Source organism: Atractosteus spatula, chromosome 4, assembly GCF_055471065.1.
Source record: "Atractosteus spatula isolate fAtrSpa1 chromosome 4, fAtrSpa1.hap1, whole genome shotgun sequence".
In the NCBI taxonomy this organism is placed as follows: domain Eukaryota; kingdom Metazoa; phylum Chordata; class Actinopteri; order Semionotiformes; family Lepisosteidae; genus Atractosteus; species Atractosteus spatula.
This window is the reverse complement of record NC_142709.1, coordinates 66,583,340-66,610,505: the sequence shown is the minus strand read 5'-3', so window position 1 is coordinate 66,610,505 and position 27,166 is coordinate 66,583,340. Positions and strand designations below refer to the sequence as shown.

General features: G+C 37.0%; 1 protein-coding gene across 2 annotated transcripts in view; it reads left to right on the top strand.

The window, feature by feature from the left end:
- Positions 1-26,636, top strand: part of LOC148836916 (SPRY domain-containing SOCS box protein 4-like) — a 44,777-nt gene extending 18,141 nt beyond the window's left edge. For both annotated transcript variants that reach the window (XM_088913382.1, XM_088913383.1), the window contains exon 3: positions 25,632-26,636. In XM_088913382.1, the coding sequence (XP_088769508.1) occupies positions 25,632-25,759 (128 nt within the window). In that variant the 3' untranslated portion in view covers positions 25,760-26,636. The remainder of the gene's footprint in view (positions 1-25,631) is intronic.
- The last annotated feature ends 530 nt before the right edge of the window (positions 26,637-27,166 follow it).

The window sequence follows — 27,166 nt, the reverse complement described above, 5'->3', positions numbered from 1 at the left end:
GGAGTAGTTTTCAAGGGGTTATGCAGAGTTTATAGAGTGTAGGCCCTACTGTGTATGGCTGAAAAAACGATGGTGCTCTGTGGAAACTGTTTTCTTTTTGTTTCCAGAGAGCTCTGCTCAGGATTGCAGAGAAACTTGTGGGAGGAATGTATTGAAAGTTACGAGTCATTAATATTCCATGCATATCATTTTACTCTGTGGCGCCAGTTATTTTCTCTGCTGTATTGATTTTGTGCTGGGACATTCCTCAGTTTTCTGGTATCGGATAGAAAACCTTAACTGGCACTTTCTCGACAGTCACTTAGTATTCGGATGATAGGCCCTTTGCACTTTTTTCTTTCACCTTCTGTCCGTTTCTAAATGTGTTGTGAAATCACTTTCTTTTGTAAGCTCCTTTCTGAGTGGGTGAAGCAATGAGATGTATGATATGAACAGTGCTAAACAAATGCATCCTATTATTGGTATATTAACTTAACATTTTGTTTGCAAGTGAACACTCACTGTCGGGTGCCTGTAACGTATGAAAGACGAGATTTTTAAAACATGTTTTCAAGTACACTTATCTTTTTTGCCATAGCTGTCTTTCAAAAGACTATTGTTTCGTATCTTGAAAGCATCATATACCTGCAGTAAATCTTCATGTGTAATACTTGTCAGTCTCAAATGTGTTGTATTTAAAAAAAAAAACCTACAGACGTTTAGAAGAGCAGTGTTGTCAATTGTGTTTTCCAAATGAAAAGGCAGGTATGCTTTATTAAAATGAGCAACATGGGGAGCTGGTGCTGAATCCAAGCAAAAGGTAATTAGTTGTAGGTATCAATCAGGGAGCAGACCTGTCATGAGTCTTTTAGTATTACCATTTCTGTCTTGCTTATGTACTTTCATTTTACACACACTGTCAGTGTGTGTGTGTGTGCCCTCTGTTTTATTTTTTGTTTGTAATTTTAATGTAGCTTAAGAACTTTTTAAAATGTGATGAAGTGACTCTGTGACCTTTGGTGCATGGAAGAACGAGGGGAGGGCTCAGAATGAGCTGGACGGTTAAAATAAAAACTGTTTTAAAAAATTATTTTTTTTATTAATTCCCAGTAGTGTGGTGCCCACTGTTCTGTTTTTTTCCCTCTATTCATATGTATGTTATTGATTTGAGTTTCTTGGTTATTCCTACCTTTTATACACCACTTTTCAGTTTCTGTTGGGGGAAAAAAACGATCACACTTCTAAATAGAGAACTATATCCTGTTAGCAGTGTTTAGCAGCATTATAAAATTATACATTCTGTTCTGCCTACTTGAGTGTGAGCCAGTCTGATGAGTATCACACTAATGTTTATCAGAATGACCATGATCAGCACTTTGTGCAGCTCCTTGGAAACTGTCAGTATTGGTTATGCTATACAACAATACACATCTAAGTGCATTTGCAGAAGTGCCATTTAAGGAGCTCCGTTTTAAACAACACTAACATTTTATCATGCAGATAAAGAAAAGCTAAACTGGGGGGTCTCTGATATGGTTGACACCTTGTACTTAAAATCTTATGGGATACTAAGAGTAACCAAATGAACGAAATGGGCTAAATGGCCTCTTCATCTGTAATCTCTTATTTCTCACTATGAACATTTCCCAAAGAAATTCCTTGGCTGGTCAGACCCTGAGGAGTTTCTAGTACTGTTTTGTCAGAAATTTGCAGTTTTCACCTTTAATAGTTAATGTACCTTAAACTCATACATTTTAAAATTCTCTTCCCTAATCTAAGAGGGAAGTGCTTGTCTCCGGAAAAAGAAATAAGATGACTTCATGCTCCTCAGAGAGAAGATGAACATGCTAATAGAGTCATACTATACACAGAATTATCTAGGGCTTCCCAGATTGTAGCGCACAAAAGACAAAACATCACTGTTTCAAGTAATGTGTTCCTTTTATCTTGTAATTAACAAATGCTCTGGGCGAATGACTAAATAATACTTTAAATTAAACTACACGCAAGTTGTATATTGGCTCCTTACATTTTAACACATGGTTAAAACTCAATTTACAAGATGAAAGGGACTTGTCAAGAAGTGATAAGCTGCTTCACTGTTCTTTCAGTTCCCTGTTAGTGTCTGAGCTGTGAGGTTTTGTAGCTTATGTAAGGTCTTTGCAGCATTTGCATGCTGAAGTTGTTTCAAACAACAAAACATTTATAGCATCTTGTAGAAAATGAAACGTCTTAGTGGGAAAACAGTTCTCTCATACCAGAGGTACGTGTGCAGATTTGAGCTGGAATATTCTGCTTGTAAGGCATCAGATAATGTTAATCTTCACAGTGAGGTGTTGGGCACAGACTGTTGATTCCCATGTGGAACTTGCATGACCTGGTAAGTAAATTTTGTGGTTGGGTCATTTTTAACTATTTAAAGAAATGCAGTGCTCACAGTCATGTGCTGGTAACTGAAAGATGGTTCATTTTATTCATGGGGCTCATGTCTGGTATGTAGGGCATCTACAGCATGCCCTCCACATCTGCATGTTTCTAGAAAGCTGCTGTTACAGAAGCAGTGTGAGTTATCCTGCAGGAATATTTACCTTAAAGCAGCAAATGAGGTCAAAAGATGTGATCTGCATAGTACTGTGCAGTAAGGTTGCCATTAAACACTACAAGTGCAGTTCTGGCCTAATCCTGGCCTAGGACCAGTTACTATACTGTAGGTCATCACTCTCCTCATCAATTATATTAAGCTATGACTTGTGTTCTCCTAGGTCATGGTCATTGATCGACTGTTTGGCTATATTATCTTGCCAGGTTAGAGACTGCTGGTTGTGGACATCTCAGATGGAGAGTGACAGTGTTCTGATTTAGTCCAACATACTAATGACATGAAGGAATTGTTCTCCTGATAAGTGGAGCTTATTCATACTTCTGTGTTTTTTTTCTTGTTTTTCCACCAGGCTTCACATTCTTAAATCTTCACATAATTAAATCACCTCATCACCTGTGCCCAATCATCTCTCAGTAATGAGGAGGTTTAATCACTTGAGTATATAACAGTCAGTGATGAATGATCAATTAATCAAAACCCCAAATTCTTTATTTTTTAAAAAACATGAATAGCGAAGTTTCTTTTAATGCTCAGACTGTTATTTTAGTATTTTGAGCTTTTGTGTGTAAACTGTTACACAGTTTGCTGCGCATCAACAATTACATCTTGTTTTAGAAATACACATGAGCTTTGACAAGCCCCTAAAAAGGCACTTTTCTGCTGGTTCTCTGACAAGCCTTCTGAGCTGAAATGTAGTAATCAAAGCACAACATTTTAAGGAGCAATCTTGTTTCATTGCTTCTTTCAATTTCTTCTTCTTCGGGGGAAAACAGAATATAGGAATGACTTAACATTGAGCAGCACTTCATAATAAATGATTAAACCTAAATAGTGAAAAATAAAGCCTGCCAAATAGAAAATGGCAGCTGCAAATACAATAACAAAATGAATGTTCAGTTTCATTTTTAAAGGCATTCTGCAGTTATTAAAATATATACTTCAGTTTCTTTTTTTAGTGCATGTAACCGAGCCATGTCCAACTCATTTATGAACATTAGTAATACATTTGGAATGCTCCTGCTTTTAATGTAATTTTAATTTATTTTTAATGTACCCAAACCAATGACTTGAATTATAATATTTTAAACTCAAAACAAATGGCTTTCGGAGTTGATTGTTTTACCTTGAAGAAAAACTTACTTGTAACGGGGAAAAAAAATCATTAGCTTCTTCCTCCATCTGATTTTTTTCTTCTGGTGACTTTTACTTGAGGCCGGTAACTTCCTGTGTGATCTAGCTGTGGCCATCGGAGTGCATTGTCGATGTCCGTGTGCAATAATCTCTAGGGAGAAGAAGCATGCATTTGCTAAGGTTCTGCTGAAACATATGTCGTCCAGTAACCTGAAATCTGTCTTATTTACACAGTTGGCTGGATGGCGTACCCTAGAGCCAGCAAGAGGTTTTTGGTCCTCCAAGCCTGTCTGAGCCATGAATAATGTATGAAGGGTCGACTTGCAGCTGCTTTAACCGAGACAGTTTTTCGAGTGCATCCCCATCCTGTCTCATCAGAAAAGACCACAGGAAGGGCATTGCAATCTTAGATTTTTTTTTTCATTGTACTATGCGTTTCATCAGATTTCACCTGCTTGCTGATTTCTATTTTAGAGGTCACACAAATGGTATTACAGTCAGACTACACCAAATTCATGTCCGATGTAGAGAGTGTGTACAGAGAGAGGGCGTGCAGGTGGATGCAGCTAAAAGTTTTCTGCTGCCCTTATTTTTGTTGGATCGTGACCATGTCAGAAACAATAAGCCGGGCTCTCGAGCTGAAGAAAAGTGAAGGATGCTTGGTGCTAATCGGAGGCCTCTCAGATAAGGGTTTGATGACTTCCCAGGGAGACAAATGTTTTCAGTAAACACTGACTGGTTTGCCCAACGTTTAACTGCTCTGAAAGGCTCTCATGAAGAAATATACTGTGTCTGAAATATAATTGTGGTAGTAGTAGTCCCTGTTCCCTGTTTTTCTCTATACAACAGCAACAGAGTAGATGAGGTAAAAAATACAGGTTTAAATTTACCACTAGTCTCGCACAGTGGTTTCAAAAGGTTGGTACTTTGGAGGTTAAGCATTGCTCTTATAGCTCTGCTTTAATGTGACAATTAATCTGACTCCTCTGTAAGAGGAGTCCTGCTAAATTGGGTCTCTGTGGCCAATAATTCTAGTTTTCCATGAGCACTGATGGCCCATTAAGTTTTTTTCATACTGTGACTAATGGACTGCCTTTTTTTGGCTATATTTATTTATTTTTTAACATTTCAGCTTTTTCAGCAAGACTTGACCCAAACAAGGCAACAGCCTCATTTAAAACTAGATGTAATTTAGAAGGTGGTAGACAGGTTTGTACCACCTCAGTTAAGCTAAGAGGAGATTGGAATGAATGCTGAATGATGGCACAAGTGTATGATCGCTAACCACATACGTTGGCAGTGCGGTCTTGAGACCTACACGTGTATGGTGGATGTCATTCATCTTGAGCTGCAACACATTAAATGACATTGATACTTTGCTTTTGGACAGATAAGCTGAAAGTCTGGGTGGACGGGTTGTGGAGAACTGTTACTCTGAGATTTATTTTCATAACTTAATAGGGCCTGTGAGACCACATTGCCTAACGAACAGTAACCTTACTTTGTCACTTCTGCTTTATCCCCTCTATGCATCTACAGCAGTGCTGAAAACTAAGGTTGCTGCAGAGATTTTTTTACGTTTTTGTCCCCACTGTATTGCCAGTGAGAAAATTCTTTGCCTGAAGAATTTGACAGCTCTCGAAAATACACCATTGAGAATCCTGTGAACTAATAATTTGCAAGCTCAAGGGCTCAGCAATCTCAGGTTTCTTGAGCTACATTCTATAATGCTGAAGCTGTAAACATTTATTTAACCCAGTGTAAGAAGGCATGTAGCTTTGAGTACATTATCCTATTGAAATAAAATCTTAAGCCAAAGCAAATAGTTAAATTGCATGTCCAATTTGTTGTATTTGCACTGTGATTAGATCACTTTATTAGCCATATACAATTTAGGAATTACATTAGGAATTCATCTTTTCGCATACCCCAGCTTGCTCTCCACAAGACACACAGACAGGTAGAGAAGCTTATGGAGTGAAAAATAAGCATTTTTCCTCTGGTAATTAAATTTGTAATAGATAATGTTGCATCCTTCCGTAGGTTACTGATCTGCTACTTTTGTAGCATTGGTGCAAACAGCAGAACCTCTGGCTCTTCTTTAGCATTTTGAATCTGTATATGGGTTTAAGTACGCTCACTGTCAGGGGTCACAAAACTCCTCGTATGAAATGGTTTGCGACGGACTGTCTTACATACATTGCACGTTCATTCAAATGCCATTTCAATGACTGTGAAGGGGTATTATGTCAAATATGTACAAATTGGCTGGACATCTGTCTAGATCAATCACTAAAGAATGAAATACTTTCTCAGTGATGCTCAGTGCTCCAAATTGTAGAGTACTGCTTCATTTATTTGTAGAATGAAGTATTAAGTATTAGTTTTTAATAGCTGATGAATAACTGATTGCTTGTTCAGATAATTCAAAGAGAATGGTGTGAATTTATCATTTTACTTCCAAGTAGTGTGGTAATTTGCAATAGTCTTCAAAAATATTTCCACCTTTTAGACAAAGTTTCTGTTGTATTCCTTTACTTCAGAACTTCTCGTTGGTTTTTAGTTTGTTTTTGTGTCCCGGGTTTGTGTACATTCTGCAGTGTTTTAGCCACTAGCCTCCTTTTTTTTATGAAAAACTGCTTTAGTCTGCAAATTTTTTTAACTGTGTGGAAATGCAGACGAATATGGACAAAATCCATTTCACAGTCATCGGATAACCACTCAGTACTTTGCTTCAGTCACATTCAGCAATTGCTTCAGGAGCTAAGTCTTTGTGGAATAGGGATTATTACATTTTGCTGGCAAGACTCCTGATTAACGCACAGCTATTGTTTTTTTTTTTTGCTTCTCTGAAAAGGTTTGCTCCGGAGTCACAAACATGGATGTGTAATTTTATCTGTACACAATACTAAATTAAACACGTTGTCAGTAATAGGTAATCTGCCTTCTTGTTTTGAGCCAAATACAGATGGATATTGCTCTTACATCAGCAGCGTGGCTCAAGTGCCAAGAGCTTACGCGCCCGTCAAGGGTTTAAATTTGAATTTGGAATTCCTCTTGATAGCTAACTCAGTCCAAAATCCCAAAGTGCTTGTGCCAGAGTAGTGAATCCATCTTTTAAACAGCATTAAGTCATTGAAATTCATGTGCATTGCCCAGCACCTGCTAGGAAGCAGGTGGACTGCAGAGCAGAGAAGGAGTAAATAGTTAAATGAACAGTTTAGGACATCCCATCACAATGATTTTTTTGTCCTTGTGGTCAATATAAAGATAAAGTAAGCCTTCATGTTTGCAGTTCCGATATCACTCTTATAATATTTGCATTATAATTACATGAATGAGAAATCTAGATCCATAACCCAAACTGTGGTTTAAACAAGTATTTGAAAGGAGCATTTGATTTTATTGTGCTGTTTGTGGCTTGTTAATAAAAAGAAATATGGATTTCCTGACTGTATCTCATCTGTAGTTTTTTTTCGGGGGAAAAACATCCAGTCATTTATGGAAATGCGTGATGTAGTGAAGCACGATAAGCACTGCTTTGTCAGTATGTTGGATTTGCTTTTTTCTGCGGCCTTGTATTGGTATTAAATATAATACAGCTTTTATTATATTTCCCTGAGAGTCCTAAAAGTATATTATTCTTGACTTTAAAAAACACTTTGGTTTACGAGAGAGAATATGACCTATATATCATTATCAAATGGAATTGCACTTAAATCCTACTTTCTCACTAAGTAGTAAATGCTCATTGTAGCCAAGATGTGCTGTGTGGTAGCAGATCTACCTGTGTAAACTGTAAGCTGTTTTTGTGCTCCATTTGACATTGAGGTGTTTTCTGTTTTATCATGTGCACAATACTTTTGGAGGTAAGCTGAATCTGCTACTTCTCAAAGGACACTGACTTTCCATGAGAAAAATAGCTTCACAGACTCCCCTGCCACTTTAGTGAACGTGCAGAGTCCTTTCAGAAGTAGGTTAATTCAAGCAAACCAACCAGAGAAGAGTTGCAGACCAAGTACCTCAGCTGCAATCTTTGATGAAGAGTCGGAGGTTTATGCTTATTGTACTTCCTAATGTCTGTTTTAAATATTAATGGAACAGTAGCTTAATGTTTCTACCGGGATTAGGGGATGTTTTCTCTGAGCTTCCTACAAGTTTCCGATGTAAGGAGTACTGAGTCTGTGAATGTGTTTTATTTAACAGTCAGCATACACTGCTTGTAATTCCAAGTCTGGTGGCTGGGCACATTTTCTTTAAATCCGATTGAAATACTGAAAAGCTTTCACTGTAAAATAAAATTCAAGTAAATGTTTTTCTTTTCTTCACTTGCTTCTTAACAAAATTGAAGAATTTTCTGGACCCACACAATGCTGAAGAGATTTAATTACGCCTTTGAAAATGTGGCCTTTTAATGTAAGATTTCTTGCAGAATGTGTGGTTGTCTGGCTCTAGAGGTTTCAGTAAGTTGAAACCTTACAAAAATATTTAAAGAAAAGGCTCATTTTTGCTTCTTTAGTTCCATAGACCTTACCTAAACAGAAGATTTAATGTGAAATAAACCAGTAGAAGATACAGTAGTGTTTTGTAAAGTTGGAAGCCCTATTTGATTCATTCGTTGTCTTTTTAAATGTAAATGTTTTCTGTTATGACTACACAAAGGACAAAAACTGTTAGTGATACCTTTAATTATTGTGTGGAGTCTTGTGGGAATGCTAGACACTGTAGTCATCAACTTTCATTGTGGATTATTCAAGTATTAATAATTTGCGTAAAGCAATGAAATGGCTTATTAAACTGAAACTTGAATAAATTGAGTGTATTAGCTAACAGATCCTCTACTAAGTTATGTTGATGCATGCTTGAGTCTATTTTTGTTTCTTTAATACATCCATAATGTACCCTAATGGATATCACTGTGAGTAGCTGAAACCAATATGAAAAGGATATAGTCATTTACTGTAATCCTTATTAACCTGTAAAGGTTTATTTTCAGGATATGCGTTTTGTCATTCAAGGTTAATTTAGATGTTAGAGCTATATCAGTTGATAGAACTTATGATAACTGGCTTATTTAACAGGTAAAAAATAAGATATTAATCAAACCCTATAGGGGATGCACTGTGATGGACTTGAACCCTGTCCAGAGCGAATTCTGCCTTGCAGTTATTGTTTGATGTGTTAGACTCCAGGTCCCTTGCTACTCTGTATTGGACTAAGTGGTTATCGAAAATAGATAGGTTTTATCCTTCTGCTTTGGTACACAATTTTAAGATGTGGCAAATAGCTCATCCCTTCTACAATGATTTAACTATGCAACTGGAAATTTAAGCTTCTCTGGAGGAAGGAAACTTGTGTTAGATTATAACCAGGAGAACATTTACTCATAATCTAATTTTAGCTTCATTAATTCTTCATTGTAAGAATATTTATCTGTCAATATGTCCCGTGCATATTGATATATTGTATATGTTGATGTTAAGCCTTGTAGCACATTTAGTTAGAAAAGTGCACCTTTTTTTCTTTAGTGTAAATTTACAGTAAGTCATGCATTTTTTAAGTATGTATCATTTTGTAGCACATGGAACCAAAATCCAGGAACATGCTGATGGACTGTGCAAATGGGGGTGAAGATTTGTTACTAGCGTACAAAAACTCTGGTTGTTCAGGGCAGTTTGCATCGGCCTGTTGTCTCTCTGTAGGAAAAACAAAACACAATTCAAACTCCAGTACTACTAATCTCCCATTTAATTTAATCTTGTGATTAAAAAAAAAAAGGTCCAGAAAAATGGTATTTGAGATGCTGAAGTAGTCAAACAGCTGTCCTTCTCTTGGACTGTGTTTATTTTCCTGGGCAGGTTTTACCGCTGAACTCTGAGGTCAAAGATTGCTGTTTCACCAGGCTATCAGATATCAGGAAGCCAGAAATAAAAAAAAATGCTTCCAGATGGTGCACTTTCATTTCCAGTCGTTCTGACATATGAAGGGTAGACCCTATCTGCAAGAGGAATATTGGCGTTCAGTGTGTATAAATAAACCTGCTGTGAGATGGTGAAAGGTGGCATTGAAAAAATGCCAGGATTTTCACCTCAGGCTCCTCATCGCATTAGTAACTCATTGGCTTATTTGGATAATTCTTGAATAGGCACGCCTGTCAGTTTGTGATTTAATGGGTAAATATTGATGTGCTTTTCACAATCGCACACTCTTGACTTAACACTGAGGGCAGAAAAAAACGAATAACTTTGACACGCAATCCAGAGAAGTGTGTTCTAAATCCTGTGGTTTTAATCTTAATTTCTGACTAAAGCTCCCATTTTGTTTGTTTTTAAAATATTTGTGAGGGTTAGGGTTTTTACTGGGTGTTTTGGAATAGACCTGTCCCTCCGGCTGCTTGAAATCAAAAACAATATTATAGCAGTCAAGATGTACCTAACTTATTTTTTCTAGCCTTAAATTTTGAGTTTTCTTTTTTTGCTATTTTAGATTTAGTGTTTCTGAATTGTTTTTAGTGGTTAAGTTTTTGCAGGCATGGGAAAAGTGCTTATTTTAGAATGGTAGTGAGTGCTGAAATCTGGCAGCCAACCTGTTTACCTGCCTGTAAATGACACATTTTAATAATATCCATAATATTTAGATTCAATGCTTTACAAAGTCATATGCTGCGGTATGAATGCTGATATCTAAAGTCAAATCAATTTTACAATCTTCCTGACAGGAAAAGATTTTTCTTTTCAAGAACCTTTATCATTTTCAAAATGAGTACCGAGTTTTCTCAAAAACATCCTTTTTACAAAAAATTACATTAAACAATGAAAGCATGTCCTTGCCATAACCCATGTGTACTTCACAGCAGGCATGTTGTCATTTCCAGATCTGAAAAAATGTGTAGATGAATAAGACAATATAGCATTAAGAGATTTTTTTATGCCTTTTGGTTTATGTAAAGCGGGAAATGTATTTTTTGGTAAACTTATAAAATCTCGAAAATTTAGCATGTGATTGATTGTGAAATGTGGATATGCAGTGTTCTTGTTACAACAAATTGTGGTAGTTCACCATTGCTTCAGCTGCGAAAACACAAATCAAGCAAGAGAAGGGTTGTAACCTTGACTACATCAAGAGAAGATGAACACAAGTAAGCAACATTATTTACAGAATTCTGTGCACTTTGCAGTCTTAGCTGGCTGGGCTGTATGTTAATTACCAGTATTGTTCTGCTTTTAAAAGTGCCATTATTAGATGTGTATTTTTTTTCGCTGTTGTCTGTTGATTGTTTCAGTAGCTGCTATTTTATTACCATGTTTGTAGCTGCCTTGAAAAATAAAACCAATAAAATCTCAGGTGGAGCGTTTTCCGGTCGCTCTGCTAATTTGGTATTCAATGTTTTTATTCTTTAATTTGTACGAGTGTATTATTTAGCAGAGTGACGCACTAGGAGTGTCATAAGGTCTTCTCAATTATGACTCTCCTGCGCCCTCCATTTACTGACCTTAATGTTTAATTAAAGGAGCAGAAGAAGTGTGGATGATTTCATGAAATGACTAACTTTATGTATGGAATTGTGATAAATTACATATGTATGTTAATGTATGAAAACTTTCATTATCTGGCTGGATATGGGAGAAAAGAGACTGAATACATTACAAATTTTAATCTCAACCTTTAATTCCTTTTCCTTCTCAGTGAACATACCATACAGTATATTCATTTCCAGGTGACAACAGATAAAATATAATTAAAAACTTTCTTAACATACGATTTATGATACTGGGATTTAAATGTTCCACTTCATTACCTCTTAAAATGTTATAACCCCCTTTGCTCACAATATTTCAAATAGATTTTATATTAATTTATGAGCCTCAAGCATAATCTTTGAAGGGCTCTTTGAACGGCTTTTGGATTATTTCCTGTGTGGATTATAAACCAGTTAACAGCAAATACCTGTGGTCCTGTGAATAAAGCATATTGAAGGGTAATTGCAACACTATTTTTATGTTTCAGGGTTAGAAAAAATCAGCATTGATTGCATTTCAAACCAATGAAACTAAAACGTACGTTACCGTGTACATCTCTAATTAACATCACCAAATAGATTAAATTTCCAGGTATGCACAGCGTCATATTCTGCGATTTAGTATGAGGCAACCAAACCTTCGCTGAGGTGAAGCGGCTACTATTACATTGTTAACAAGCAGGCTTGTGAAGACATCTTTTTGTAATCCAAAAATCCTTGCTTGCTAACTATAAACTTATCGCATTGGAACATTACTGCGGTGAAATGGCTGCTGCACAACCTGTGCTTATGCAATGTACAAGCGAATTGCATTAGTCATCACAGTGACTAGTGAGCAGAAAGGGCACATTCACGTGAATTCTCACTCTTGCCCGAGATGAGACTAGCAGTTTGCCTAAACATGGCAACCATACAGTACTTTCACAAAGTTCACGATTTTGCACTTAATTCACAATGTATTACATTTTGCAATATCTATTAGTTACCCAAATAAAAGACTTGCGTCCATTTTCATGTTTTCTCTTAATTGCCTTTCTTCTCCACTAGTGTATTTAATGATTGTGCACAGGCTGATGTATAGGTGGATAAAATGGTTATACACCCCAATTTGTTGTATGCACATAACCTTATAGTTTTTATATCAGAGAAGGTGTAAAGGAAGCTATACTGAGTAGATTGCTGCTTTTCCTGAAGTGAAACATTCTTTTTTTGAGCACAAGAGTAAAGAAATGTCAAAATGAGGTTTTGTTTTTCTGTGTATGGATTACCCTACTTTAATGTGGGTTAGAAGTGCAAAAACAATGGTTCTATCATTAAGGGCATATGAGTTTAGGTAACCTTGCTGCAGTTTTAACCCAGTAAATGTCACGATGCATAAAGGTAATCCTTATTGTTCCTAAACATTTGTGCAAAGCTGTTTAATACAGTACATTCCAAATACTGAAGTACAGCAGCTGCAAAATTGTCCTTGCAAAGTGATGCATCAAGGACCAAAAGATTGCAAGAAGATTCTTGTAGGAAAACTCCTGATTTTGGCCAAATACATTTCTACAGTATTTTAACACACATGATCTGTTTACATTTAGCAGAGTGACAAATAACACTTTACTATTTTTTAGCTTTTTTTTGTGAGTGGGGAAAACCTGACTTGGTCTTTACCATAGATGACCATGGCTGTGATTAACTGTATAATCAAGAGATCCAAGTTAGGGGAAGATTTCATCACCTGTCAAGATTGTGTTGTGTGGAATAAGAAGTAAACCTTGTCCCACGTCTGTTGGCCCCTATCTTTCTTAGTCAGTGGACCCTACTGAACGGTACGAAAAAGGAAGTTTGGTTGGGATGCTTTGTAAAAGAATCTTTCCTGGAAAACGTTTGATGGTACCGGAAACAATTCTTCTTGCTGTGCTTTGAACAACTTGCTGTAATTGCTAAGATCTCATCAATCTGTTCTTTCAGTTCATTGGTATAGTGATGTAAAACTGAAGTGTTTTGCTTTTCTTTATTTAGGAGCCTTTCAAAAGCATAAGAGATTTAGAGCACACTGTTTATTCAGGCAAAATTCACTTCATTTGCCCTATTTAAGTTCAGAAATTCAGAAATCTCTTTACCCATTCCCCATCTATATATGCGTCTTGTGGTATCACCATATGGATATTTACAGTATTGTGATACATGACCATTTATCTGTCTTTTCTGGGAGGGTTCTTGTTAATGGTAACCAAGGGATAGACTACATGAGGTCATTGGTAGTTATTAATAGAAATTTACAACCATGGATTTAGGACACTAAGAGATTAAGAAATCATCAAAGGCTGTGATTCCTGTGAAAATTAAGTTTAAGGATTGCTCTCTTCAATCAGAAATCAGGTAAAAAGATATTTCAACTTCTTGCTTTAATGGAAAGTGATTAGCTGATCTAAAAATAGTCCATCCATTTGAAATGACCTCTCACGTATTTGAAGGGATAATGGCTCATTGGATGTTTTAGAATACAACCGCACACAGTTTTAGTCATTGAGCAGTGTTGTAGTTCTCAAAGCATGCAAAGTTAATTTCATGATAAAACTCTTTTAAGGTGACAGATCATCCATCACCTTTTCCCACGGTGCCGTTAATATTTGAAAACCCAGTTTTCACTGCCTGTTTTATTTTTGGATTTAAGCCTGATCTCTCCGAACATCTGAAGTTCGGCCTCCCCCTGTTTTTATTTTTTGAAAAAAATTGTGGTTTGAAGCTTCCTCTTAGAAATAAGATGAACATGTAAAACTTTAAAAGTCTTTTCGGAATTATGGTAAAAATAAGAGAAGCAATTGTTTGATTGATGCAGCACCACCAATGTGTGGTTCTGATGTGTATCTCTTGTTGTGTGGAGAAAGGCAAGGTGAGGAACTGTAGGAAGCTGAAGGTGTCGGGTCATGAGTCTGGTCAGATCACAGGTTTGCTTCTGAATCGCTCCAGGCTGCTGGGAAGAAAGGTGTCGGTTGGAAAGCAGTGACAGTGTGGCAGGTCTGGGGTATCAGGAGAGTAATCCATCAGTTTGAGATGCCTACCTGCAGTCGGAAAAATAAATTCCAGTTAAAGGAGGGCGGTGTTATTATGGAGCTTAGGTCTTGCAAGTTTACCAATACTCATGTTTGTGGAAAGAAAATAGAATATTTTCTGAGAATATAATACATCAATTGAACACTATTTTTTTTCCTATTTTGCCTATACTTAATAAAATGCTAAATATTTTCCATCTCAAAAATGATACCTAGTTAAAGGGTGTCTAAAAAGCAGACAATACCATGGGAACTGGATAAAACAAAGCAGGAGTTATGTACTGTAAAATGTTCAGTCAATGACCAACTTACCCCGTTTTATTTAATACAATGGGTATTGAGTTTCTGTACAAGTAATGCTATCATCATGGAAATAATAAAGGGTTTAAAATAGATTTTCTAAGTTAATTACTAGAAACCAATTCATGGAAACCATTGTTTCGCTTTAGTAATCAGCCATGTCCTGTTTGTAGTGACTCTGGTAATAAGTCATGTAAAAAGATCCAAAGCTACGAAAGGAAGGGACGTCTACTTCATCTGCCACTAAAGTGCAGCAGCCATTATTTGTCGACATCCCCCATACACAGCAGATGAAGTGGAGAAGTAAGAGAAATTGTCAGTTTAATGAAGGGGGAGGTTTTGGCTGCAGATCTTACAAGCCCAGAGTAGAGTTTAACTTGACCAGTTGGTCAGGGCCCTTAGTTTAATCTTTCTTCACAATGACCTACTAGAGCACCGTATCCCATGATCGCTGTACTGGGTTATTGATTTGTGGAGAAATGGGTCTGGTGGGGAAGGTGCCACCTAAGTGTTCCATCATGTACCACAGCCATACAGCTTTCTTTAGAGGTCTGAGGCCCAGCCCACACAGGAGAGCGGCTCAATTGTAAGAACATTGTAATGAAAGCCAGTCCAAATTGTATTTCAATATACCTGCCATCTACACTTGCTGTTAAAAGCTTTTGACCTTGCTTTCAAATGTGAAGGGGATTTATGTATGCCTCTGTACAGTGCAAGGTAGGGATGACCTTTTGCTCAAAACAAGTTAACAATCACAGACAGAATCTGCAAATTGCCTGCTCCTTTTTAAGGAGGTTTGCAATGTAAAGAATCGCCTTTCCTCATTTGTTCAGCTCTCAAAACAGAAAGTGAAAGGTTCTGGAAAGAGCTTAAGAGCTTAACTTGATCACCTGGTCTTCCTTTAAGCTATGTGAAGCACTGATAGACAAACTAAAACTAGCCTTAGTACTGTTGCCAATTGCAGATGAATAAAATGATACATCTTCTGTGTCATAATCACAGGTTCAGATCTTAACCTGAATGAGCAGGATTTCGGCTTTTCGCTGAATACCATAACTGAATTATTGCACTAGAGGCTAGTAGGTCTACAGAAATATGTGCTAAAGTGCAAATGTTGGTATGTAAAAAAGCCAGTTGCCAAAAAAGTACCTCAATACACAAAAGCCTTTCTATGCTTTCAATTTGACATTAATGTGCTTAAGTGGATGATCTTTGTTCAGACTAAGTTCTCTTATACCCCTTCTGAAAAAGAAGGGCTTTTCAGCTGGCCAGGGCTTCCAGTGTAGAATAATTTAATTGAACTGATTAACAATGAAAACACTGTTATGGTGGGTGGCTTCAACAAAGTCTATTAAAGGATTGAAACATTAGCTCTTTCCGTTATGTCTGGAGCTTATATTCCAGAAATAATACCAATTAAAAAAAACAATATTTTATTTCAGACGTTACGAACCACTCTGTGTAAAATGTTATCCTACCCACTGTTTTGCAGCCATTTCATTTTCTTATGAATTATTTGGTGGTGCTTTAAAAGCTCTCTTTCTCTCTCATTAAGCTGCAGAGACGCTGACTCTGTGAAAAGCTTCACCATCCCCTGTGGGGACAATATTCTCCCTCCTTTTATATTGAACTCTGGTGGGTCTTCATCTCCTCCTAATATGGGTTAATGATTATACCTTTGCCTTGAAGCCATGATGCATAGGCCCATTTTATTGATCCTTTAAATTGCTCATCTGTAGGATGAGAGAAGAAACGAGTAATATACCTCAATTGGAGGTGAGTTTGCAAAGGCTTTCTCATGGGAGAAGAGATTTTTGTATCTCAGATAAATAAAGGCAGTCGAAAATTCTATTTTTTACACACTGTATGCTCCATGGGCAGCGTAGTGGAGCGGTGGAGAGCCCGATGGTGGCACCATGGTTTGGACTTGGAGCGCTTTCTGCGTGGAGGTTGCAAGTTTCTTCCTGTGTACGTGTAAGTTTCCTATAGGAGACATAGTGGTAGGTTAACTGGCTTCTGGGAAGATCAGCTCTTGTGTGAGTGTGCATCTCTGTGCGCCCTGCGATGCACTGTTGTGCTGTCTAGGGTGTATCCTGCTTGTGCTTGCTGTTTGCTGGGGTGGACTCTGGCTCCCTCATGGCCTTGTGTTGGATGAAGCGGGTAGACAATGGATCCGTGTACCGTGTCGGGTTTGCTTTTTCTTCCGCACTTTCTTTTCCGCTGAGTAGTTGTGAATAAGAATTACTACATAATGAATTAATGTGATAATAAATGAGGGTTTTGAATGATTGCCAAGTTGATAGTTGTGAGGATACAAAGTGGTTATTTCAAAGTCTATAGCCATCTGATTGAAAATGTTGAAGGTTAGTGTTATGTGCACTCTAATCCAAGGCAAATTGTGCTGAATTCATTGCTCCAGTTATAACTGGAAAGTCTTCCCTGTTTGTATAAAAACATGTTATTGTTCTTAAGAATCTAGCTAGCCATGTTAGCCTTAGTCTATCTAAATCAGATATAGCTTTCAGCTGTATTTCAAGTTTTGTTACCGCATGCAGAATGCCCTGCCCTGATTAGTCTTGTTCTGTGAATAAAAGACTAGAGTGAAAGTAGCCTGTTTTTTTTCCCTACCTCCTAGTTTCCCATCCCTTCTATAGTATTTGGATACTAATTTGAGCGAGGCTTCATTAACTCCAGTCATAGCAGTTAAAACATCACAGCAAACTGCCTGACCACTCCGGCACATTTTTAAATCCCTGGCTCCTACACAAAATAACATTTTTTGGATAAGTCAGGTTGGGAAGTCTCAGTTATATGGAGTGCTTATAAAGAGAAGGATGATACGTTTGTAGTCATAAAAGTAAACTGTTGTAAAAAATATGGTCCTGTTGAAGTTTTGACTGTTTTTTAGTTAAAAGTGCCATGTATTACAATTAATGAGTGAAGACTATACTTACCTACAAAAGTGTAAAATATTTCTCATTTTACAGCTTACACCATTACTGATTAATGTGATATTGTTCTTCTACACTGTATCTAAGCATAAAGAATGAAAGTATTTTGTTATGAATGACTTTTTGGCCTTATCAAATGTTTAATTTCACAGAACTAAACTATACATTTTTGTTAAGTTTCATGATTAATGAGCATCAGAAATGTAGTCAATCCCATCTGTTGTGATGTAGTAGTTTCTGACTTGAAATCTGATATGAAGGTCTCAGGAAAGTCTAAATGTTGTCTAGAACTTTTACTGAATCTTTCCGTTTCCCTTTCTGAAGTATATCTGCTAATTTTGTAATATACTGTCATTTGTAGTTAAGTCGCCCTTAGCCATTGAAATGTTGCAATTTTAAAGGTGGTTCTACATTTATTATTGTCTTTGTTAGTAAAATCTGAATCTTTGTAATCTACACTTCATTGTAGATCTGGGAGGATGTAGCTAAGAATGCTTAAATTTTGTTTCAAAAAGGCTGAAATTATGTTAAATGATAGATGTCTGAACCAGTGCATTGCGGTTCAGAGGTCTGTCCCACATTGCGTGCACGGACTGTCTGTCTCTGGATGTTTTCACCCTTTCCTTACCAATGTACATGAACTGGAATTTTTTATGTACCTTCTGATATTTTTCTATTTCCATATTGGCCTTCTTTTCTCCAGTAAACTTATTTCTCCACCTTCTAGTAAAGTGATTTTAAATTGGTATTCCCAGAATTTCTTTTTTCATTTTTGTCTTCTGGGATAGGTATCTTCTGAGAATTGAAGAAGACGCAATGAATACAATTTGATTTCTTTGTTTGTGTTTGGCTCTTTTTCTCGTTGATACAGTATGGCGTGTTTTTTTGTCCTGTAACTTGAAAGGACTCGATCTGTAGTCTTGGATGATGAGTCAGTGCTAATTCACCACCACCATGCTTTCAGTGTCTGTGGAGCAAAACTGGTACTCATAGTGTGAATCAAGTGCTGTAAAAAATTGCATTAGTAGGTTTTGGCTGGCTGCCTCCGTGACCCTGGTTTCCTTCTGAAATAACAAGTGTGATTATAAGCGAGCCAGGTTATATATCGTATAAGTCACCCGTCTTAGCCACTGACATTTATGCTGTGCTGTGGACTGTTTTAGCATGCTTTTAGTTGATGGGAAGTCTATAATTTTGTGGTGCAATAAATTGACTTATTTCAAGTCTACAAAGCTGCAAACTCAATAAATTGACAAGACTGATGATAATGGGACATAGGAAAGCATATTGTTAAAATTTGCACTTGAAACCTTGTAATTCATCCTAGTCCATCTATAGTCAGGTGATGCATTGCCTTATGCCCTCAAAATATCTATAGTAAAATAATGGCACAAACAGAATTATCCTCAAGTAATAATAAACAGAATATCCACTTTCTGTGTGTAAATTCTGCAGTACAATCTGTAAAAATGTGGTTAGGAGAATTTACGTCTACTTTCTCAATCCTTCAGTCAAGGATAGAGGTGCTTGAAAAATACTGTTCTTTTGTAAGGTGCAACATAAGAAGCCTTCTACATACAATGTGAGTAGGTTACACTAAAATAAGCAAATAGAAAATAAATGTATCTTAATATTAAAAACACGTGTTTGTATTTTTAAAAAACATTCTTTTCTTACTGTTGAAGAGTGGAGTGGAAATATTTCTGTGGCAGGAGATTTCGTAGACTGCTGAGAAAGCAGAAGATGTTCAGCCAAAGCTAGATTCAATCTCCTCATGTGCTCTGATGAATTAAGCACACATGCAATACCTTGGAGTGCATGAGAAGATGAATGGCAGAGCACAAGGTGACAGTAACTGTTAAATTTGTTGCTCATAAACAGCCCTTTATGTTAATCCTTCCCTCATTGTTGTGGTACAAGGTGATATGCCCGAAAATCACATTTTGTACTCTAGTAATTTCTTATTTATGCATATACAGTAGGTGCTCCAAAGAGACTTGCGTGAGGATCACCTCCTGGATTTGCCAGTGCGTGTAGAGCAAACACAAATGCTGGTGTGGGCAAGAATGTAATTAAACAAGTGTTCTACAAAGATAACATTTTAATGGAGGGCATTTCAATCGTTAGTAATGCACAAAGCAGCAAGATACTAGATTATGAGCTAAAATAATTTAAGCAATCCCTTTTAGACTAAACCATATCAGGGAAAATTCTGAAGTGCCCACACAAAAAAAAACATGAAATAACTTCCAGCCATTCTTTTTCATTACTTAATGAAGCCACAGTGCTTGCCAGACATGTTTTATTTAACTTGAATTTAGAGTACTTGAAATACAACAGAGGATGTATGCTGTGCTAGATTGAGGTCCATCATAATCTTTGATTTGTCTTCAAAATTGTAATTCAGTGTATTCTAAGCCATCTTCCGACTTCAAGCATTACTTCAGTGTGGGTTGAATTTGTGATAATCAGAAAGGTCTGTAATATTAAATGAAGCTGTGTTGCAAAGCTCAGTGCAGTATTTTTATATGGGGAGTAGTGCTCTGTGTCACACTGTGACCAATCACCAATAAACTAAGGGCAACACTTGGGTATGCTATGTAGTCATGTTAAGAAATTTATTTTTGTCTGAAAATATCACTGACATTTGAAACTGGAATTTCTCACCCGAGTTCTGAGTTGCCATTTTTAAAAATGGCATGAAATGTGGAGATGGTGGGCTTGAAACTTGAAAAGGGGAGGGTTGTAAATGCAATCTGAACTACTCTGGTCTATTTTCAAATTGTAGCCTTGTGCTGCAGCGCTTAACCTATTAGTTCATGTTTGTGGCTTAGGTGCATGAACCATCTTATGTTGTAAGGTTTTTGACTTGTATGTGTTAGCTTCTTTTGTGCAGCCCCTTTAAACTCAAGGAACGTAAGAGGCTTAGTGTCGCAGATTTTGTGCTATTTTAGCACCATAGTTTTCTATTCAGCCAATACTCCATGATTTCCGTTTTACTGGGGGAAAAAGGTTCATTCAATAAGTCTTTAAAACCGGGTCCTGTACGTTGACTTTTGAAACTCCTTCATGGGCTACTATCCCTTACATGGTTTTCAAGCAGTGTTAAGCAGGATAGATGAATTCATAATGCAGTACCTCTTTCTACCTTTTTTTTTAAAAAGCTGATTTGATCTCTTACTCAAATATTAGATCAAAGATTTTTTTTCTCAGATTCAGCCCAATGATGAAAAAAACCAAGTCCATCCAAATGTATAATTTTTAAAGGGAGCACAGCCAGCCTGTGGGACATCCATTTTGAGAAAGATAAAGCACTTCAGAGAAATGATTGAGGATTACATGTCCTTTTGTTGTTCAGTGCCTTGTCCAATATGCTGTTCTTTCATCTGAAGCTTTGAGGACAGGAGAGAGAAATCAATAGTCCCAATTCTGCAGCGCTTTGTAAGTTGTCAGTTTTTAACCTTAATGTTCAATAAAATTAAAAATAAAGCATTTACCTTACTATACTGGTTGCGTCAAATATAACCTGGGTTTAAGGATGTTCCTTTTTTATCTATATATTTATGAAAATAGCTGTATATATCCTTTTCTGTCTGAATATTGCTGCAGAACATGACTGCTTTTTGTTACCCCATCGAACACTGCTTCTAATTCTACTGATTTACAGCATTTTTTCAATTATTTGCTTCTAACGTGAAGGCGACTTCTAAGAATTATGAATCTGTCTGAATAAGCAGTGATTTTCGACTGGATTATAAACGTTTACATTTTGAAATTACCACAGAAATGGTTATTTTTAATTTTGAGTGGGGAGCTGTGTCAGCATAGGAGCTGCCAAGGAACAAGTACTGAGGTTAATTCCACACTGTAATGGTGAGAGAGGAAAAACAAAAGAAAACGAAATGTGAGAGTGTCCAGAGAAATGGAAATATAGGAGAAGAATTCCAGGGGAAGTGTGAAAATCAAAATCCTGAAATGAATGTCACGTCTTTTGAAAGCTGGGGGAATGTGTAAAGTTAGTTTAAGGATTGGAAGCCACATTTGTCTTTCTGGAGTAAGAGTACTGGAATTAATGTAAAAAGATGCGGATAATTCAGTAATGTCTAGTCTAGGTACGGTAAACTGCAATTAATGGGTTACAAGAACAAAGCCAATAGAAGAAAAATACATTTCCAGTGAACACATTTTACACTTGGCCACACTTGGTTATGAAACCCAACCTGTAGCTGCATCATTCTCTTTTATGAAGTGTTTTAGTTTTACAAATGTTTTTCTAATTTTTTTTCTGTGTACATTGTTTTTCAATGAAAAGGTTAAAAGGAAAAAATGGAGAATTCATTCTGACCCTCACTGCTCTAATGCGTCAGCCTGGTGTCTTCCTGTCCCAGGGACTATACAATAAAGGCTTCAGAGTATGTTCAGGTGTGTTCACGCGTGTATTAAAATGTGTATGCAACATTGCAGAAATATGTTCCCTGTATTGCATACGCTGTTTAGTACGTTCTCTGAATTCTGTTTTAAAAAAGGTCTTGCTGATTCTGCAAACTCGTGTAAAGACCCTTTTTTAGAACAGATTTGATGTTTTCTTAGTTGAGGAGGCATTTACCTTGGTTCGATCTCATTAACAACATAGTGAAGAAAGCTGAGCAGAGCTTTGAAAAGGACTTGTTCCTCAGCAAAGCTGGACAGAGGGCTTCGCACCAGTATGACAATAACCGGCCTCATTATATTGCTCTTCCATGTAAATGGAGCTGAAACAGATGGTTATCACAAATGTAATTTTAGAAACTGTTTTTCTTTGTTTTATTGCTTATGAAAGGATGGTGTCATCTATTATTAAAGCTGCCTGTCATCTGTCCATTCCAATAATTGCAGGTGGCACAACGTGGCTCTTATCAGTTTGGACTCACTAGAGCTGTGCAAGACTTTTACCATCTGTTACTCTTTGGAGACTTCTTTTTCAAAAAAAAAAAAACCAAAGAACTATAGATGCCAGAAATAACTGTATTCTTGATTCTAGCATTTTGCTATTTCTGCTCAGACCAGTAATGAGCATGGTGAGCTTTATAAATATTGTTTCATATAAGCCGGATTGCTTATATGAAAAATGCTAGCATATGTGAGGAAATAATCAAGTGAAGCTGCTAAAATGTTTGTAGTTGGTAATGAGTTAAATGCTTTTTTTTCTTGATCTTGCATCTGGTACCACATGGGAGAGCATTATTATATGTAGACTTCATTTATATAAATAACCTTTACCTTCTGCTGCTGTATTAGTAACACCTCAGTGATGTTGTGCTGGGCTAGGTCTGTCACTGTGGCACCATCACATCAAATGCTTTGTCATGCAGTAGTATGGAGCTGTGACTGCTGTTTTCTGTGTGTTTAACAACTGTTAAAGGTTAAATAAAAAAAAACGTAATTACCTGATTTTCTTTTTTATCCTTATTTGACTTTTATTTTTGTTTGTGCCTGCAAAACACCTAAAAAATCGAATTCAACATTGCGTGGGTGGGCTATGCTGGTGGAGAATCTTGAGGTTTCCTTCATAATGGGAGAGGTCTTGACCTGTGATGTCAAGGTCTCCCATTACCAAAGAATGCCCTCTGTTTCAGAATAGCCCTGTGGTCTGTGCCTTCCCATACGCAGTCCTCTCTGTTTTTTTCCATTTTCCCAGGAGATGAGTTCAGGCAATTATCTGCTTTCCAACTGCCTGCATAACCAACAAGGTGGTGTTTCTCCCCCCCCCCCCCATCTTAAATGGCACGGTGGCATGACAGAGTTTGAGGGTCTTAGGTTTGTTTCCAGCCTTGGGTCTGTTTTGAGAATCTGCATGTTTTCTCTCTTTGTATGGGGTTTGGGTAGTCCGGTTCCACGTGCCTCCCAGATACATGCAGTCTGGGTTTGATTGCCAGTTCAAAATTCTCTCTTTTCTTCATGACCCTGTGATGTCGTCATCCTGTCCAGGGGAGAGCAGTAATGTGCTTCCTGTCCGTCCTTGCACTCCTGGGTGCTCTGTGCTCATCTTTAGTTTTCTCATTCCTTGAATCTAGGATTTGAAAAGCATACAGTCCCAGACAACATGATAATATTTGGAGCAAAAGCTGTAGGAATCTGATTCATACATTTTTTTTTATTGAGATACAAAGACTTCTTTTGTGGGACATTAGTCAGGCATGCAAAGCGTTGCTTTAGTCTGTTAAATTTTGAGTCTCAGCGCTTTTAGTTATGCTCTGTTTTTGTAGGCCTATTTCAGCTGTCGCTTCAGTGATCAAGACCCCTTGGGCCTTATAGTTGCCACATTAATACTGCAGTAATGATTTATATTCCACAATACATCTGTCTTTTTCAGTAGATGGCAAATGTCTGTCTTCCAAAGAGCTTTAGCTGTAATAGTGATGACTGTTACAGCATAGGCATTCTCATTCTGATCCTGCTACATCCCACTGATGACAGAATAGCAATGCTTGCTTGCTTTTCGTGTATTCTTCATAGAGTGTTGATGGCCCTTTTATGTTATTGTTCTAAGTTTCTGTTTGGTGGTGTTATATTAGTATTTTCTAATGTGGGGGAATTAACTTTAGAATGTATCATTAAAAACCCTAACTTTTTTTTTATTCATACCTCGGGTCAGAATGTGTTTGACATCTGGGGAAAAAATAACCCATACTGAACTTCTTTATAATTCTAATTACGATTAGAGAATATAGCGATTAGACTGCACAATCCGTTAATTATGAAAATCGCATAAGGAGCACATCTTACAAACGTACAAACACAGAAGAGATTGAATAGCTCACACAACATTATGACCGATCTTTACTGTTATTGCACTTCACTGTTGAAATATGCCAGCATTATCAGTGTTCATGTTAAAATGTCTCTGGCAAGTTTGGTTACAGTAGTGTATGCTGACTTAAATATCTTGCTGGCCTGTGAACCAGATCTCTGCTTCATGAGATCTGAACCCTGGTTGATTCAGAAGAAACCTTTTAAGGTTACACAAAAGAACATCATGTTCATTGTACTTTTCTGGGAAATGTGGCAAGGGTGAAAGCATTAGAAAACTTAGAAACTACCTTTGCTTAATGGTTTAGGAATGCTTGAAAGCAAGACCTATAAAACAGGGACAACTGTAGATGTTGGCACCCATATTGTATACATTACAGCAGTGTGCTAGCAACTGTGTGTAATTTTCTTTTGCTGGTTAGCACTGGAGCCTGAAAGGAAACCTCAGGTTTCCTGTGAAAATGCCTTGAACAGGGACGTGTTACTGTTTAGCCCACTGTCTGCCAAGTGCAGGGACTGAAAAGGCCCTTTTTTGCACAGTCTGTTTTGATTACCGTTTTATAAAGAATGTTAGGAGCCTTTTCTTTTGGCTAAACACATAAGGCCTTTTTTCACTGCTGTCTGTGTTCCAGTTATTCCAACCTGCTTGTAACCAAATGCCAGTTAAGTGTTTGTGCAAATAGAGTATTCCCTGGAGATCTTGGAAAGCGGACACAAGTAGGGAGGTATTCTTACGATTCAGAAGTCCACCTTTACCCTACGTCTTGTCCACCACTGCATGCTTCTTAGATAAAAACAAAGGTCTGTACTATAGGGCTTTTCTTAAATGTGCAGTTCTGTGCCACATTTGAACAAGGGAAGGTTTCACGGTATGGGAGAGTTTTTCTTTTCATGAGAACTAATGTCACAACAAACACTGCATGACTCATTTTGTCTAGTTAATTGTGGTCCAAGAGCATTTAAATTATATTCTGAATATATATGCCAATGTGTGAAAGTCATGGTTCTGCCAGGAACATTGGTTTTCTCCCAAGTTTTTGAGACATGCCGGCTAGGTTAATTGGAGTCTCTAAATTCCCCTTGTGCCTTGTAATGGACTGGTCTTCCATTTAGGATTTAATCTTGTCTTGCACCTTGCACCACGTCTGGGGTAGGATCCATTTTGCCATGGCCCCTACCACAAATAACACTTTCTGATAATAAACGGATGTAAGTTATTGACATGATTGGTTGCAGAATCATAGAATTGCTCTTCAGATTTGACATTACGGCAAAGGAGAATCCCAAAAGTAATTTTCCTCTTTTTCTCTTTCCAGCGGAGCCTCTTCCCCTAATGGACTTGTGCCGGAGATCAATTCGCCTAGCCCTTGGCAGAGATCGACTGCATGAAATAGAAATGCTACCCCTTCCTCAGTCTTTGAAAAACTATTTACAATACCAGTAAATGAGGAACGCTTCTGGACCTGGCTGGACAAAATCAATGCAAACAGCGGAAGCTATTGTTTACATTGAGAGATGCGTCTCTGTGGTGGACACTTGAGTTTTATTTAATATATTGTTATTCTTAATCAATATGGGCAGAGCTCTACAGAACTGTATAGGAACTGATGCAGGAGACAGATGCACCAATCCCTCTTGAACATTGTTTACATGATCAGAAAAGACAGTAACCTTGGGATGTCTACTTTCTTAAATATCAAGCCTTGTCACACCCTCTGTAGCCTTCTACAAGGCACTTGAGTACTATTGCTAAGTAGTCATTCTATTTAAAAAATGAGGGTCCAGTCAATTGCACGATTCTATTTTGTGTGAAGTATTAGCTAGGTCCAATACAGTATAATTGGGTATTTGTTTTAATTTAGCATAAGCCTGGCTAAACGAAATCTGGCAATTCTAACTTAATTTCAAGTTCCCTGGAAGTTCTGCATGACCATGTGTCATTGAGCTCTTTGCTAAAGTGAAACTTTTTAGACTAATCACCTTTTCAAAGCTTAAGTCACTTTTTTATTTCAAACAAAATTTAATTTGTACCTTTTAAACTCTTAATGTATGTGTGATTTCTAATGTTTATTTATCTATCCAGATGATTTCTTCTTTATTTAAGCTGTTATCCAGGTAAAAGACCTGGATGAGATCTGAAAAAATATTTTTCTTTTTTTTTTAACAAGATGCTGCTTTTCCTTTTTTTCTAATATTAAAAGTTATCTGCCTGATCAGTTATCTAGTTTGTGACTGGAAATTGTTGAAATGGCAGGAAGTCGAATGTATGGACAATGCTGCCCTTAGCATATTTTAATGTGAATAAAACAAGAATGAAGGAGACTTTTCTAATAATGTTTACTGCTCACTTTGCAATGACACTTTTGCACTGGATTGACTTTGCATCATGGGATTGTGAGTCTGACTTCATAAAACATTTTAATAATCCTCATATATGTTTAATACAAAAGCATACCCATTTGGTGCTTAGTTCTTTTTACTTAGTTTATATCAATTATGAATTATAGAATCTCTGGCCACTCAGCTTTGAATAGAAAGGAGGCTCAAAAATGCAGTCTAATAATCTTTCTTCAAGATGCACATAACCTGGCTTCCAAAAAGATTCACAACAAAAAGTGATAACATCAGTCAACTTCAAAGGTGTTTAATGATTCATTATTACTTGGATTAAAGGCAGCGGCCCTCTTTTCAAGAGTATTGCACATATCTGTGCTTTAAAATCAGAAACTGAACAACTTTGGTAACTTTCAATGACTCTTATGACTGCATAGTGCTGTAATTCTTCTGCATATGACCACAGAAGCACTTGAATACCAGACATTTCCCTTCTGGTAATATTCCAGATAGTCTC